General features: G+C 41.7%; 1 protein-coding gene across 1 annotated transcript in view; it reads left to right on the forward strand.

Annotated features, from left to right (window-relative positions):
* FBXW8 (F-box and WD repeat domain containing 8) overlaps positions 1-13,754 on the forward strand; it is a 163,747-nt gene extending 149,993 nt beyond the window's left edge. Inside the window, exons 9-11 of the mRNA XM_058281420.2 lie at positions 9,018-9,191; positions 11,688-11,798; positions 13,230-13,754. Of these exons, the coding sequence (XP_058137403.1) occupies positions 9,018-9,191; positions 11,688-11,798; positions 13,230-13,374 (430 nt within the window). The 3' untranslated portion in view covers positions 13,375-13,754. The remainder of the gene's footprint in view (positions 1-9,017; positions 9,192-11,687; positions 11,799-13,229) is intronic.
* Positions 13,755-17,741: the final 3,987 nt, after the last annotated feature.

Raw genomic sequence — 17,741 nt, forward strand, 5'->3', positions numbered from 1 at the left:
CAAAAGTGGGAGCAGGGTGTCAAATACCATGAAGAGAACTATGTCCTAAGTTGTCATTTAATAGCCAATGCAATTTTATAAAAACCTGGAACTTTGCTTTTTTATTTTAAAAAACTTAATTCCCACAGCATTCTCTTAGGACTTTATAAATAACTGAAGAATGAAATGGACTCTAAAAATACATAAAACTGTCCCAGGTTAAGACAGAAATAATTTTTCATTAGAGTAAGGAAATCAGCTTGAGTAGTTTGCAGATGTGGGCAGGATTTTGTGAGGAGCTTGATTTTGGCGGGGAGAGGAAGGGGGAAAGGCTTAAATTAAAAGTAAAAAAGCTCACCTAGTCTGTCACCCTTTCCAGGAAAAAAAAAAGGACAAATGAGTCTGATGAAGACTAAAAGAATGATGAGGGTGGAAACTGGGTTACTAGTAGATTGTGTTTTTCCCTTGCTGGGTGAGAGAGAGCTGGGTAGGGTTTTTGCACAACAGTTTTATCAATATAGATCAGTGAGTTTTCCTAAATGCATTTTTTTTGTCTTTCTCTTCTGAGACCAGGAAGAAAGAGAAATGAGGAATGCTACAGGAAGGGTGGTGTAGTTTAGGTATTATGACTGGACACTTAGAGCCGACACTAGAGGATGTATTAAATAAAGCCCCTTCCCTTTCTGTTACTCTTAGTCTTGGCATCTTTGATCTGCTCATTCCTCTCTAATGAACTCAGGGATCTAGTAGGGAGAAGCTTCTCAGTACTCTGCTAGGGAGAATCAAAATAAGAATTGGTGGGAAGAATGATTGATTAGCGGGTCAGGTGGTTAATGGGTTGCCTAGGAAACATTCATTGAACCAACAAACCCTACAGCTTTTCTGCCCCTATGTTCTCGAGTTTATTTTTTAAAAATTTTAGCAGCTTTTCTGAGATATAATTAACATATCATGCAACTCACCAATATAAATTTTACATTCAGTGTTTTTAGTAAGTTCACAGGATTGTGCAAACATTACACAATTCGAATTACAAATTGAATTACAGTCAATTTTAGAACATTTTCATCACTCAAAAGAAAAAAAAAATAACAACCCTGCACCCATTAGCAGGCACTACCCATTCCCTTCACCCCTCCCCACGGCTCTAGGCAACCACTAATCGACTTTCTGTCTCTATGGATTTGTCTATTCTGGGCATTTCATATAAATGGAATCATACAATATGTGGTCTTTTGGGACTAGCTTCTTTCACTTAGCATGTTTTCAAGAGCCATCCATGTTGTAACATGTACCAGTGCATCATTCCTTTTTATGGCAAAATAATATTCCATTATATGGATATATCTCATTTTGTTAGTCTGTTCATCAGTGGATAGACATTTGGGTTGTTTCCACTTTTTGGTTGTTATGAATAGAGCTTCTCTGAACATCTCTGTACATGCTTTTGTGTAAACATGTTTTCATTTCTCTTGGATATATATCTAGGAGTAGATTTGTTGGTTAAATGGTAACTGTTTACCCTTTTGAAGAAGTGTCAGGCTGTTTTCTAAAGCAGCTGCAACATTTTACACTTCCACCAGCAGTGTTTGAGTTCCAATTTCTCCACGTCCTCATCAACACTTGCTGTTGTCTCAGATTATAGCCATCTTCCTGGGTGTGAAATGGTTTCTCATTGTGGTTCTGATTTGCATTGCCGTGATGATTAATGATGCTGAGCATCTTTTCATGTGCTTTTTGGCCTTTTGTTTATTTTCTTCAGAGAAATGTCTATTCAGATCCTTTGCCCATGTTTTAACTGTGTTGTTTGTCTTTATATTTATTGAGTTATTTAGATATTCTGGATGCCAGCCCATTATCAGATATATAACTAGTAAATATTTCTTCCATTCTAGAAGCTATCTCTACACTTTCTTGATGGTATCTTTTGAAGCACAAGTTACAAATTTTGAGGAAGCCCAATTGATTTTTTTATTGACACTTGTGCTTTTGGTGCCATGTCTAAGAAAACATTTCTTAACCCAAGGGCACAAAGATTTACTCCTATGTTGTTTTCTAAAAATTGTACAGTCTAAGCTCTTACATTAAGGTCCGAGATCCATTTGGAGTTAATTTTTATATATGGAATAATGTAGGGGTCCAACTTAATTCTTTTGCAAGTGGCTATCCATTTGTCCCAGCATCAAAAGGCTATTCTTTTCCCCCACTGAATTGTCTTGATACCCTTGTCAAAAATCAGTTGACTATAAATTCGAGTGTTTATTCTGGACTCTCAGTTCAATTCCATTGATCTTACATATGTATGCTTTTGCCAGTACCACACTGACTTGAATCCTCACAGCTTTTTTACTAAGTTATCTTATGCCGTTTTTACTAATACATAGTATAAACTTCCAGATTTGGGGAATTGTATATGAAAGTGAAAAACTTGTGTTGGAGTCTTTATGTACTAGATGGATATGTGAAGCATATGATTAAAAAGAAAAATGATATTGAAATTAACTTTCACTATTTTTAATTTGGGATCATGTGCCTTATTATCCTAGCATTATATACACCATCATCATTGTGCGCAGGTAGTATCATGGGCTTGCTTGAAAATCAGAGAGAATATTGGTCTAGAGAGAGATCTTTGAGACTATCTGATGCCAACTCAGCTGAGGAATCAGATCCGGAAAGGTTCAGTGACTGGTCTGTTACTACTCTTCCTGACTTTGTTATTCTGGTACCATCAGAAAGGTTCAATGACTGGTCTTTGTACCATCCTGACTTTGTGGACAATATACAGAGAACTCTAAACTTCAGAGAGACAGCTTTAAATATGGAGAACGCTAAGCTCAGCTTGGTGGTTTACTTGAAAATACATTTTTCTAGCTCTGTTTAAAATGAATCCTTTACAGAACACTGTCATTAATCCTGTAGAGATAAAGCTGTTGCTTTTAGCATAAGGTTATATTTAAAATCCTCTTTAATAATCCAGGCTCAGTGAAACCAAATGGACCATGTATTGATTTCTTTAAAAAACAACAAGAACAACAACAAGAAAGTATAGTTTTCTTCATTAATTTGGTCATAAAGAAAGCCTTACATTTTAATGTGTGATTGCTTGTTCCCTTTATTTTCTGCATACAAATATAGCTGTTGGCCAGGTCCTTCTTAATGAAACTCCCTAGCCAGAGTCTGAATAGGCTGCCAGCTTTGCCATCAAATACAGTTTATTTATCATATGGGATTATTTAATCCAAACCAATGGGAGGCAAGCCCATAGTTGTGACCCCCCAATTAAAGAGTCTCAGGATTTACTTCTTGCCCTGACAAATACAAAGTGCTGGTGTGCTGCTCATGATACCACTGCCTGCTGTTAGAGAGTGAGTGAGTGGGGCGTAAATGTTGTATCTGCTCCATCTGCAAGTGTTATAAGTTATTCAAAGCTCTTAGCCCAGGACCAACCAGAGCGTGCCTCCCTCTCAGTTCCAGCACGTTTTCCTGCCCATCAGATGGATGCGCCTCTGTTGGAGTCTTTGGAAGGTTCTGGTGTCTTTTGTTTTAATTGGCGGGCTACAGCCGACTCCTATGGTGTGATTTTCATTAGAGAGGGGCTGGAGAGAGAGTATGTTGGAACAGTCCTCCAAGCCCAACCATGAATATTAAACATAGTACAATTACAGCTTTCGGACCAATTATTTTTCTTTTCAGCGGGCAAAGTTGATGAAACACTCGCTAGATAGGGATTCACGGTATCTACCACTGGCTGCTTTTTTGTCCCTGGAATCAGTTGTCTTGGCATATTTTTTTGTGCCCATTTGCTGTGCTACCTGTTTCCCAGCATTGGGTATTTGATTTGAGTCCTGAGGTTATAGGTTTTGCCAAGGTAGCTCCATTTCAAGTCAGGGCTGCACACTGTCAGATGTTCACAGCAGATACCATTTTCTTAATGCAAATTTGAATGTGTCATGTGGACTTTGCACTCTTTTGTTTGCTGTTTTTGTCTATCAAGAAACCAGAGTGAAGCCTCTCTAAGGAGATGTCATAGAAATGCTTTGCTTTTTTCCTGTGGGGAGAAGTTCAAGTGTTTTGGGGCCCATTTTTGTTTTCCTTAGCAATATTAAGTACATTGGTGCTGTATCTTTTGGTGTATTTGTTTATTTTGTTTGGAGTCATCCATGCTGGTATCTAAATACAATAGGAAAACAGATGGCAAACTTTGAACTTCTGGAACAAATTTGTGTTTGCCTTTGTCTCCCTAACAGCCAAACTGTAAATTATGGAGTATAAATATTCAACAGAGGAGCTCTTTATGAAAATCATCACGGCAAAATAAACCCTTATTAACCAAATATGCTCTGGAAAGTACTTAGGCAGCAAACTTTTTTCCCACTATTCTTTTCAAGTTCTCCTTAGTAAGCAGTGCACTTATAGCCTAGAGGCAGAGCTCCTTTTTAAAGCCTTTATAATTTCTTGCCTACACACATCTTTAGTTCTCTTCCCCACAAATGTCTAAATATAGGTGTCTTTGTTTTCAAAGTATACTTTATCCTCTCTCTGTGTCTTTAGTCCGAGATTTGATGGCTTTCCGTAGCAAGAGTTCTCCATTAATCAGCATTGCCTATTTAGTCGCAGTGGCCAGCAAGAATGAGGGAGCTCTCCTCTATGTTCTAAGACCATATTGATACTTACTTTTTATTGTGGTAAAATATATGCAGCCATACCTTGTTTTATTGTACTTCACTTTTTACAAATTGTAGTTTTGTGGCAACCCTGTCTTGAGCAAGTCTATTGGCGCCCTTTTTCCAACAGCATGTGCTCACTTAGTGTCTGCTTCACATTTTAATTTATATACTTTGTGTTTTTTAAGATATGATGCTATTGCACACTTAATAAATTAGTGTATAGGGTAAACTCTTACATGCACTGGGAAACCAAAAAATTCACTTTAATGTGATGGTCTGGAACTGAATCTGCAATATCTCCTAGGTATGCCTGTATAACAAGTTTTGCCATTTTATCCATTTTTAAGTGTATAGTTCAATGGCATTAATTTTATCATTACCACTATCTATTTCTAAAAGTTTTAATCACCCCAAACAGAAAAACAGTACCCTTTAAGTGATAATTCTCTTATCTGTTTTTCAGCCTATCTAATGAATTGAATTTCAGGGACACATTTTTATTTATCAAAGTTTCATGTGGCTTTTTCTTAAGCCAGACTGTAGTACCTGTCCATTCCTCCTCTGCATTGGGTGGGGCCAAGTCTTATAATCCTGCCCCTCCATTGTGTTAAGACCCCCAAACCTACTTCCTGTTTCTTGAGATGGACACCTGCCAACATCCCTATACTCCAAACACAACTGCAGTTGCAGCTCAAGCTCACCACTCTGGTTTTCTACTGAGGCTCTAGAGAAGTCACTTGCTTTGTGAGCTCAGCATCCCTTTAAAAGGATGTTAGTTATATTTTATCTGGTTGTTTTGTCATTTTCAGTGGGAGGGTTTTCAGGTTAGTAGTCAACTCATTGCCTGAAACCGGAGCCCCATCTTTTGCTACAAAAACGGTGCTGTAGCTGATAGCTCTGTATGTGTGTATTAATGTACGTGTGTAGATAAGTGAAATTGCTGGGTTAGAAGTGAAATATATGTTTTATTTTATTGGCTCATGCTGAAATCACTCCCTAAAGCTTGCATCAACAGTATATTTAAGTACCTATTTCTCCATGTCTCAACCACCATGATGTATTGTCAGACTTAATCTTTGCTGGGTAGGTAGGTGACAAATGGTATTGCATTGTAGCTCTATTTTGTAATCTTTTATTACCAGGGAGCTGAACATCTTACACATGTTTAGAAGTCACTAAGATTTCTTTATCTGTGAATCGTTTGTACCTTTTTCTCTCATTTTTTTGTTGGGTTGTCAATCTCTACTACTTTAAAAGAATTCATTATATAGCCCTTTCTGTTGCAAACATTTTCCCCACTTTATTTGCCTTATGATGTGAAAAAACAAAAACTTTTATATACATTTACCAATCTTTTCTTTTTTGGCTCCTGGATTTTATGCTTAGGTAGAAAGGCCTCCCACTCCGCCCCTGAATATTTTTAGGGTGTGATTAACTCTTTGAGCCATCTGTAATTTATTTTGTTGTTATATATGTGATAGAGATTCAAGTTGACAGTATATTTTGCTGTATTCACTAATGTACATGGGATCTTTTCTATTACATATTTTTAAAATGGTTTAAATTTTTAAAAAGTGATTGTGTACATAGGTCATTCATTTTTGAATAGCCATCTCTAATAAATTTGCCCCTTTCTAATTTTTATGCCTTTTACTTTTTCCTTTTGTCTATATATTTTTTTCAGAACAGTGTGAAATAATAGTGGTGATAGCACTATTTAAGACCTTTTATTAGGAATTTTATATTTCTTCAAATTTTTCTTCAGCATCCATGGAGATAGATATCCATGTGGCTTTCTTTTCTTATTTGTTATAATAATGGTTGTGTGGTAGCAGAAATCCTGGGGGGATTCCACATGTTTGTGGCCTATTGCTATGGATTTTGTTAATATTTTGATAGATAATGCTGATACAGATCTAGTTTTCTCTAATCATGCTGTCAGTTTTTGTTAATGACAGAATGCTAGTTTTCTTTATGGAAAGAGTATGGAAGAACCTTTCTTTTCCTATGTTGTAGAATAGTTTACATAGCACTGGAGGTAATGTTCCTTACAGGTTTGGCAGATTTTACTTGTTCTTTTTTGAAGGGGATTGCTCTTGATAGCTTTCTCAGGCTGTTCTTTGTTATTTTATATATTTAGATTTTCAATTTTAGAAAGCCTTTACTTCATTTATGTTTTCAACTTTGGAGATTTAAATAATTAGCTCAAATAAAAAACCTGAATAGATTATAATGACTAAAGAAACAGCTTTTAAAAATTAACCATAAAAAGGTCCATGTAGTTTTCCCCCCTCGCCTGGGCAAGTTTTACCAAAACTTTAGTAAGTTTTACCTTTCATCATTATAAAGTACTTCATCTAATGCTTTTTGCCCTGAAATCCACCTTTCTGATATTGAAAGCTTTTTTCCAAATGTACCTTTTACGTGTAGCATATACTGCATTTTACTCTCTGATCCATTTGAAACTCTTTTTACTCGTAGGTGGGTTTGTCCCCTGTGCAGTATGACACGATAGATGTGTTACTAGGATATCTGTTTTAATGTTTGAGTAATTTTTCCAGAGAGCATCCTCAGGTGACTTACTTTGAGTTCAAGGAAAAAAATCTTCATTATGCCTTCAAACTTGGTATTTAAGCTAGATATAGAATTTTAGGTTCAAAATAATTTTCCCTTATTTGTGTATTTGTGTAAGAGTCCAGGACATAGAACATGTTTCAGATTATCCTGTCTCATCACTTTTTTTTTTTTGGTCCAACATATATTTATGTGTTTGTCTAGCTCCCCAGCTAGGTGATGGAGTTTTTTCAGGGCAGCAGTGTCTCTTCCTTTTTTGACCTGTAGCATAGTCTGTTGAATTAATCTGTACTTAAATTTTGCCAAACTTATTTCATGAAATAAGCCATGAGAGCAAAAATTAAGTATGTTGGTGTTTATAATGGATAAGAGATTTCTGTCCCTTATCATCATGTGAAAATTCAGAATATACTTATATAAAAAGTTGTAGTTAAAGGCTTTAAAAGAAATTCAGATTAATTCAAGGCAAGTAATATGGCAGACACATGTTCACATAAGCATAACTTGCATTTGTTATTCTTATTTAACTAAAGTAGCATTCATACCCTTTCCAAATGTCAACAATTTGGTGATGAACTTATAAAACTCAGTTAAATTAAATACCCACAGAGTGTTCTTTTCCCAACCAGGCAAGAGTTGGAGTTGCAGACGTGTGTAGCTGTTTTACCTCTTGCCTTTAATAGAATATTATGGGAAGTGGCTCAAGCAATTGGCCTTCTGCCTACCACATGGGCGGTCCCGAGTTCAGTTCCCAGTGCTTCCTGGAAAAGGCGAGCTGGCATGGAGGACAGGCACAGTGAGCTGATGCAACAAAAGAGACGCAGCAAACCAGGGACTGAGGCAGCTCAGGTGAATAAGCACCTCTCTCACACATGGGAGGTGCTGAGATCAGGTTCCCAGTGCCTCCTAAAGAAAAGATGACCAGACACAGAAGACAGCAAGCACAAACAGCAGGGCAGGGGGAGGGGGTGAATAAATCTTTAAAAAATATATACTGGGAAACGGACTTTGGCCCAGTGGTTAGGGCGTCCGTCTACCATATGGGAGGTCCGCGGTTCAAACCCCGGGCCTCCTTGACCCATGTGGAGCTGGCCATGCGCAGTGCTGATGCGCGCAAGGAGTGCCGCGCCACGCAAGGGTGTCCCCCGCGTGGGGGAGCCCCACGCGCAAGGAGTGCGCCCGTGAGGAAAGCCGCCCAGCGTGAAAAAGAGAGAGCAGCCTGCCCAGGAATGGCGCCGCCCACACTTCCTGTGCCGCTGATGACAACAGAAGCGGACAAAGAAACAAGATGCAGCAAATAGACACCAAGAACAGACAACCAGGGGAGGGGGGGAAATTAAATAAATAAATAAATCTTTAAAAAAAAAAAAATATATATACTGTACCACCAGCAAAATCACAATATATTACTAGGTGGTAGACTTACCACTTGGTTGCCCTTTCAGGCTATATCACTCGAGTTTACAGTGCCAGTCAGCTGAACCTGTCTCTAAATCCAACTTGTTCCCAGTAAAATGAGCAGCTCTGTGCTCATCCTGGGTTGGTCTAGTTCCGTGTGCTCTAAAATCAGTCTGCTTTGATGGCCGTGGGCAATCTCTTGCAGCTTAGCTCCCATGGCAGCATATTAATAAGGAGATAAGCATTTTATATCACTATTTGAGATGTTTGCAACTGAAGAGGTTTTATAGTTTCTCTTTTCATAGAGATGGTCAGCACAACTGAGGAGGAAGTTGACGTTTCAAGCTTTAACTCCAATCCCATTTTCTTACTCTGTTACCATCTCGTGTCTTTTAGGGTGAGGATCCATGATCTCCGCACTGACAAAATCGCCTTGTCACTCTCTGCCCATCAACTTGGAGTCTCTGCAGTCCAGATGGATGACTGGAAAATTGTCAGTGGAGGCGAGGAAGGCCTCGTCTCAGTGTGGGATTATCGAATGAACCAAAAGCTGTGGGAGGTGCATTCTCGGTAAGGTCCTTCCTCCCATGCCTTAAAAAATACCAGGTAATGATGATAATACTCATCAACCTCTGTACCAAGCCTCATTGCCAAATGTTTCCCATGTTACCGTAACACATACTCTGTTACTCTTCACCACAGACCTGTGAGTTAGCTGCTATTCTCTCCATTTTTCAGATAAGGAAATTGGCTGAGAAATGGAGCCCATCATTAGGGATGCACTTCCTCTCTTTGATTGCCAGGTTGACATAATTTATACCCAGTGATTGTTCATCATGCCCAAATTTCTCTTAAGAGTGGAACTAACTTCTTGAAAATGCTGTTCTGGCTATTTTAGGATTTCTCCATTTTAATAAAAGAAGAAAGGCACTTCAATGTAGGAAGCCCACTAGGATAGTGACCATGATGTGACTCCCGCCTGTGGTGCTGGCAGGTCCCCTATCCTTAGCTCCAGGGTCAACACATGCATATCTGTGATTCTAGTTTCAGAAGGAGACAGGAGAACAGGGAGAGGCCACTCTGGGCTGAGCCAAGACTGTTCCTGGCGTGGCTGGGGATGGGATTCTTGGTTAGAGTAGAGTAGTGAAAGTTAAGGAGTCTGCCCATCTGGGATTTTAGGTACCTGGATGAACTGTGCCTAAACTGAACTGTTTAGAAGGGTACTTAGGGTGCAAGTGTTCAAGGCTCAAATGAGGAAGACTTTTTAGTTTCAAGCCTTACCTGGTATTTAATATCCTAAGTACAGAATTATGGCTTCAGGCACACAAGTAAATTCATTCTAACAGGGCCTAACTTACTAGACAAGCTCCAGCCTGCTTCTGACCTTGGAAGCAGAAGGTGCTGTCAGGTGGCCTCACTTGGAGCAGGGGTTTAGCTGGAGCTGGCTTAGGGCTGTTACACTTGTTGAGTGGGAGACCCTGCTTCTTGGCAGGTGTGAAGAAAGGCAACATGCCTTGTCACCCAGATGTCCCTCAGTGCCACCGCAGAGAGACATGCTGGGGCCATTGGATGTGATCAGCCTAGCACAAGCACACCCATAGACACCAAGTCCTGTTAATATGCACCAAGAACTCTCCTACCTCAAACTGTAAATCCTGATAAACTGTACCTACGAGGCACTGAGTCTTCATTGGAGAATCAGCGATCTGCAGTTCTTTCTCCCTTCCTTTCTCAGCAAATAGGTCCAATTGTCTTTTTTTTCTTTTTGGTTTCCGTGGTGATGCACTGAATTGCCACCAGGTGGTGCCCAAAGGCAACGAAAACACCAGCATAATGGCATCCCAGAAGCTTTTGCCTTCTAGGAGAATCTGGTACTTGTAAAAAGCTGACTCAACCCTTCTCTAGACAACTCCCACTGCCCAGGCCCCCAGGTACAGCGGCTGGCCCAGCCAGCTGCAGTCCCTGCCCTGGGTCTCCTTCAGCAGCTTGGTTTACTTCATAGGGGCTACACTCCCTAGGATGGGTCATTCAGGTAATGCAAGGGTAAGTGAGGTAGCTCCAGCATTATGGGCCTAGCATTTGTCTTCCTTATTTCATTTGTAAATGCATGTCTAATTTTCACTACTGGTTAGTGGTTTGCCCCTCACAAGGTATTTTTGCCCAAAAAAGGTTTGTACCTCACTTCTCTTTTTACAAACTTTCCTGCCCAGAAGTTGTATGTTCCCTCAAGTCAGCACACCTTAGCCTTCCAGTCCACACCTCCCATCTCGAGTCCTCTTCTCAGCTCAAGTCTAGATGTCCTTTGGTTAGTTTCATGTTCTGCTTTGCTTTTTTAAGGAAACTCCACGTCCTCCTTCCCCTTCTCAAACAGCCCTCCCTTTGGCCCTCCACTTTCTGTTGGTTGTACCATCCTGAGTCCTTACACTTCTCTTCCCCCTCCTCCATGAGTCTCTCTCACATGCCCCATGTTTCCCATTCCCACTGTTCCACCCCTTCGCGTGGGCCCACCTTATCTCCTGCCTCACTTCCACCCAAGAGGAGTCTTCCAACAACACTTCATCAAGCTGGTGCCTAAAATCCTGGATGGGCAGGCTCCTTAACTTTCACTACTCTACTCTAACCAAGAATCACTAAATACATCCCTTTCACCTCCATACCCCACTTGACAGGTAAACTAGCTCAGAGAGCCAGTATGACTTGCCCAAGACCATCCAGCTGGGAAGGCAGAAACAGACCTGTTCTCTACCAGGTGTTGCTGAAATGTCTCACATTCAAGTTGTCCTTTATGTCACACTCTAAGTTGTTGGAATAGTCAGAATGTGTGAGGGGTATTCTGATTTGTTGTCATAGTGCCAAGAGTGGAGGTAGTCTTGCTCAAACTAGCTTTGGGAACTGAGACACTGCCCCTCTCAGAGCCCAGTATGCTCCTCTGTAAAAGGAACACTTGGCTCGAGGGGTTTCTAGAACCCCAGCAGCTCTAAACTTCCAGGCCTGCATTAGCAAACATAAGATGTGCTCAGCTTCAGCCGGCCTTGCCTTTAGAAAAGCTCTCTCTCTCTATTCCAGACACCCAGTCCGTCACATCTCGTTTAACAGTCACAGCCTCATCACAGCGAATGTCCCCTATGAGAGGGTGGTGCGGAGTGCTGACCTGGACAACTTCACAGCTCACAGGAGGTCAGTTGGTTGGGCTGGCTTTGCGGGCTCAGAAGAGACAACCATAAATAGAAAGCCCCAAGCCACACTCTCTCCTCAGGCTATCTCAGGCATGGTGAGGTTTTAAGTGCTGCCCTGCAATAGCTCACTGCAGCCTCAGGACAGCTGCATGGGTGGGTCCTGCTCTTGTTGGTTTTACAGAGACAGAGGATGGGCCCCGTGGCAAAGCACAGTCCTCTGAGCTGAGTCCTAGTGCTCGGTCTGCTGGGTGACTGATGCCAATCAGCTGGCTGCAGGCAGGCTGAGGTGCCTTTCTCTTAGGAATTAGACTGCTGGCCTGGCCCCGCATGCTCTTTATGTGGCTCTTCCTCCTCCCTGCTGGGTCAGGTGCCTACGCACACTTGATCAGCCCTGTCCACTTACCTGTCATAGCTCTAGCCCTGGGATTTTGAGTGTCTGGCAGTGCAGGCACAAAGGACACATTTGTGAAAATGAATCGTGGTCCTGGCAGGATTGCCTGCAGCAAAAACAGAAGCCATAGGGGGCAAGGGCTGATTCCACAGGACTAACCCTGGCATCGTATTTGCTTTCTTTCATTTTTATATTAGAGAAGTTGTAAGCTTACGAGACAGTCATGCAGAATTCCCATACATCACCCCTCCAGCAACACCTGACAGTGTGAGTGGTAATCATCTGTAACAAATGTCCAGCAACTGTGGTCCATAGCATACACTTGGTATATTTTTTCCATATACCCCCTGTTGTTAACAGCATGCATTAGTATTGTACATTTGTTATAGTTCATGAGAGAACACTCCCACTGTTTCCCACAGTCCATCTTCCACCCCATGGTTCACTGTGTTAGATGTACATTCTATGCTGAGTATACACTCAGTGGCTCTCACTTTCATCAGAGTTTTGCAGTCATCACTCCAGTGAACCTTTGAACGTTTTTCTTAGTCCAAAAGAAAAAATCCCACACCCCTTATTATTGACTTTCAGCATTGATACTGTACCTTTTCTGACATTAATGCAAAAACATTGCTGTTAACTACAGTCCATAAGTTAAATTAATTGTAGTTTTCCCATGCATCACCATATTCTTACCACCTTGTAATGGTGACATATTTGTGATAATTCACAGAAGAACATTCTTGTGTTTGTACTATTAACCACAGTCCTAATCCACCTCTGGGTTCACTGTGTTACTCAGTCCCTCGGTTATTCTCTAGCTTTCTTTCAATTGACATTTATATTCTTAGGCTACCCCTTTCAGCTCCAGTCCCGTTTCTAAACCAGCCATGTTAGTTCTCATCAACTCTACCCAGTTCCACACTTCTGCAGTCAAGCTAATTGAAAAATAAGCATCAGTACCCCTTCTCAGCCTTCCTCCTGTCTCCTAGTAACATACACCCCAGGTTTTAATCCATGTATTGTCTCTGCTTTCTCTAGACACCGGGGGTTGATCCATGCCTACGAGTTTGCAGTGGACCAGCTAGCCTTCCAGAGCCCCCTTCCCATCTGTCGCTCGTCCTCTGACACCATGGCAGGCTACAACTATGACCTGGCGCTTGCTTTCCCCTATGACAATGTTTAGGGAATAGCCTCTGATTTGGGAGCCAGGAAAAAAAATAAGAACCAATTTTATGAACTTGAAAACTACAGAAGAGCTCTGCACTGGGTTTTCTTTGCAACCCCAGAATGCACTTGTGTGACACCAGCATTTTCTCCTCGGCCAGCTCATTTTTCTGTAAATCCTGTGAATGGTGGGTGTTTGTTGTAGTTTGTCTCACTTTACTGTAGTCTGTCTCCCTGGGCACCATTGGATGATTCAATTTATATCTCCTTCCTCATGCTTCACAAGTCCATTCTTCCAACTCTTGGGGCCTTTTCTCTGGGCGTACAAGGGCCCAGAATCTACCTGTTCTTTGAATTTCAGCCCAGCTGTTTACGCAACATAAACCTGGTACCGGAGTAGTCTTTCATTGTATTTACTATCATTTATATACAATTATTTCATTATACCCTTGTTTAAAACTATTGAGTCCACAGCATGTGATACAAATTAGGTACTTTCTAATGTTCACTGGCTAAACCACCATCCTCTGTATGGAGAGGATGGCGATTCTGCAGTAGAGAATGAGAGAGAAGATGGTAAAGAGTTCTAGGAGGAACCATACTCCTAAGCCACACGATAAAACAGGTTAGCACAAGAGAACTGCTCAGTGTGATTACTTCCATTTCCAAAGCACATTACTCTTGATTTAGATTTCTTCTAAGCAGTAGCAATTTCCACCTACTATACTGTACCTTCAAAATATCAGTTAGAAAATGATGGAGAAAAAACAATCCATACTTAGTGGGTGATCGAAGATTAAACCTATAAAAAACACTTAAGGATACAGAGGATTTGCCTGATTCACACATTTGAGAAAATGGATGTGTATAGAATTTTGTTCCTCCTCAAATACCATGCAGAAAAAAAGGCCACAGAGAAAATCTCAGATTCCTCAAAGATGGATATCATGCCCACACCATTCACTGACCCTAATGCAATAAAATTAGAAATCAACAAAAAAGCAAGCAAAAATATACACCTTCAAAACACTTCTGAATTAACTTGGGTTAATAAAGTAAATGATCCCGCAGAAAGTAGAATGAAGGAGTTAAGTAAGGATAACCACACTAATAAAAGCCAAAAGTAGTTTTTGAAAAGAAACTATATAACTCTTAAAAAGGCCCAAGGGAACATCAGGGTGAAAGGGAAACAACTATGGCTCAGAGTAACCTGAATCATTGCCCAGACTGGTTGATAAGAAAAAAATAAGCTTATCTATCATGCATGAATGGCGGGCGGCAAGGCTAGAGAGTTTTCATATTGCTTAAGATCTTCAGTCATATAAAAAATGTCCTCCACTTCCAATAAGAAACAAGCCAGATGGAGAGCAAAACTGGGAAACTTCATAGCTCAACACAAGAGAGCACACGGACCTCAGACTGCCTCCCCGGGAAGTAGAGCATCAGCATGGGCCTCACTTTCCTTACTTCAGAACCAAAGCCAGTCTTCAGTTAAAAATGAACTATTTTATTTACTCTCCCTGCCATCTGGTGGTCTAACCCCTGGTGACCTTGCTTTTAAGGTATTAGCCAAGCCCATGCTCTTTTCCTCTCAAAGTCTTAATGCAACCAGAGTAAAATATACTTTTCTTTTCAGGAAGCAGCACCCTGCAGTCTGATTTCCCATTTCATTCTGCAGGTACATTTCCCCTTTCTAGCTTTGCAGTAATTAAAGATAATTTAGGGGGTTTAAAGGAAATTAGATCCAGAAGAGTTTTCTAAAATTAAACACCCAGGTTTTAAGCTGTTATTCACTGCAAACAGCTGGTCCTGTGTGAAAATATCACAAGTGCAGGTTTTTTTCCAACTTGTATATAACATACCCCATTAAGGAAAAACTTGCCTGGTTTTATGAATGAGGATTTATCTGACCCAAAGTGTAACCCTCAGGCATGCCAGCTCCAAGCCGTGTTTTCTGCCCTAAACCTTGACGTCCTGGAAGAAATGCTTAATGGGGAAGGATAAACGTTCCTTTGTAATTCAACATTTACCAATTGCTTGGGGGAAAATTCTCAATTCCTGTCCATCGCATCTGCTGCTCACCCTGCCTTATCTTTACAGCCCTTGCTACACTGGCAGTTTCTTCTCAAGTTGTAACTACATTTTTAGCAGAGTTGTCATCAACTCCCTCTCCTTTAGCCCTTCTATCGATACTTCTCACACTCTTTCCACCGTCTCCCCTAAAGATAGAAGATGCCACTAGGGGAGCTGGAGGGTAAAACCCCTGAGAGCTTGTGTCTTAAAAATGTATGACTTTTGCTTTCTACTTTCTACTATTACCCATGTTTCTTCTAATATTGAAATTTTTTAATTTATTTATTGCTCAGATTTTTTTCTGTTTCCCAACAATCTCCTGGATTGCACTTGGCCATTGCACATCTCCCCCTCAATCAGTAGCCTTCAGTCCTTACCTAGCACAACCACCGTGTTTTCCAGTCCTCAGCGGGATTGTTTTTATTTTTTCTCAGAACCTCCACAACAGGAGTTCTTAGTCCAGGAGCCAAGAAATCCACAAAACTGTTTTGTGTAATTGTGCCCAAGGCATTTCCTGGGAAGAAGTATGGAATTTTTCATCATATTCTTGAAGGGGACCTGAGAATGTCATTTCTGCCACAAGATTATGTTTTTCAATCCAAGCCACAGGTGTTGCCTAGGCAATAATAAGTGTTTAAAAGATGCTCTAGAGAAGGCTTCACCTGCCCTTACACCAAGTAGAAATCTCGCCGATTGTTGGATTTCACTGATCAGAAGACAAACTGAATTTCCCTAAGGGTGGAAGTTTTGTTCCTTCTGAAAGGGAAAACTGGCAGCCTCAAGATGACTACCTTTCCACACCCTCCATGAGGACTAGAGGCCCCAAATTAAGGGGGTTGTGCTCACCGCTTGACATGTTAACAAACACCAATGGAGTCTTCTCAAACGAGAGAAATATGGCTTTCTGCCACTGAAGACCAGCCTTCCAAGTTCCCTCCTCAGAACTGTCTGGTGCCTGCTGTTATGGGCAAGATCCAAGACAGTGGGCTTAGATGGGGGCTCTCTCCTCCATCCCGACCCGGGGCCTCACTTTGGACAGCAGCTGCGGTGAGTGAGCTGTGCCCACTGCGTGGGCCGTGGTGCCATGGGCCATGGGCACCTGCCCGCCTCACCCCACGTGGCCAGGCCAGATGGTTACCTGGCTGCGGCTGCAAGGGCCAGGAGCGATTTGGAAGGGGCCTGCCTCTAATGAGTGATGGTTCTCCCTCGCCTGGCGCCAGGGGCTGCCGTGAGGGGCTGTCTCGCTTCAGCCTCAGATGCAGAATGCCGGCTTCCAGCAGCAGGCATCCGCCTGCTCTGCAGCAGGGGCTCCCTCCACCCAGAACCAAGCCTCTCATGTCATCTCTTTTCTTTCTGTGCCCAGCACCAGGATGAATGCTTCTGCTGGTTTCCAGAAGATGGAGAGGGCAAGCTGCTTTCCACACACCCCTTGACCTTACTACTGTTCCTATTCAAACAGTTTTTAGGGTGCCAACACTTCCTTTGCAAATCCTTGAGTCTAGAACATTGCTTATCTGGTCAACAGGCCATCAGAAGGCTGAGCAAGCATGGTGTCCCCATCAGGGTCTTCATCCACTCGAACCGTTCTTAGGATACCAACACTTTCTTTGCAAACCCTTGAGCCTAGTCCCTTGCTTGCTTGGTCCACGGGCCATCAGAAGGCTGAGCAGGCAAGGTGTTGCCGTGAGTCTTCAGTCTCCCGGCACGCTGGTGCTCTGGGAACCTGCAGTTAAAACACTGGCTCCTCCTATTCCAGTCTCCGTGGCCTTCCCAAGGTCACTGTGTGGGCGGACAGCCTGCAAGGCAGGTGTCTGCAAAACCCTTGCCAAGGCAACTTGTATTTTTAACTCTCCATCAGCCTAGTTGTCACACTGTGCTGTTTCCAGCATTGTGGAATTCAGCTTCAGCCTTGTTAACTGCAGGCAGGTGGGGACAGGTTCGACTGCTCAGTGACAAGGATCAGATCCACAGTTGACCTGTCTCCTTAATAGGAGGAGCAAGGCACAAAAAACTTTCCAGTTCCTTAGACCAGAAAATAATGGAATTGTTTTGTTAAAGTGCAGCAATAATTTCCTTAAGAGGATACTTGGCCCAAAGTGGAAGCTATTGTTATCTTACTCTGTTCCCTTATCCATAATTCATGTTTAACATGACTGCAGAACGTTTCCCCTGAGCTCATATTAGATTTCCATTATATAGCCCTTTTGTAAACTTAACGAATGTGCTGTGTCAAATCGCCATATTCTTTTAATATCAAAAAGCCGAGCTCTGTCATCTTTCCCCTTGGTAACAGGACACTAGGACTAGATGGCC

This window comes from Dasypus novemcinctus, chromosome 19 (genome assembly GCF_030445035.2).
Source record: "Dasypus novemcinctus isolate mDasNov1 chromosome 19, mDasNov1.1.hap2, whole genome shotgun sequence".
NCBI classification, from domain to species: domain Eukaryota; kingdom Metazoa; phylum Chordata; class Mammalia; order Cingulata; family Dasypodidae; genus Dasypus; species Dasypus novemcinctus.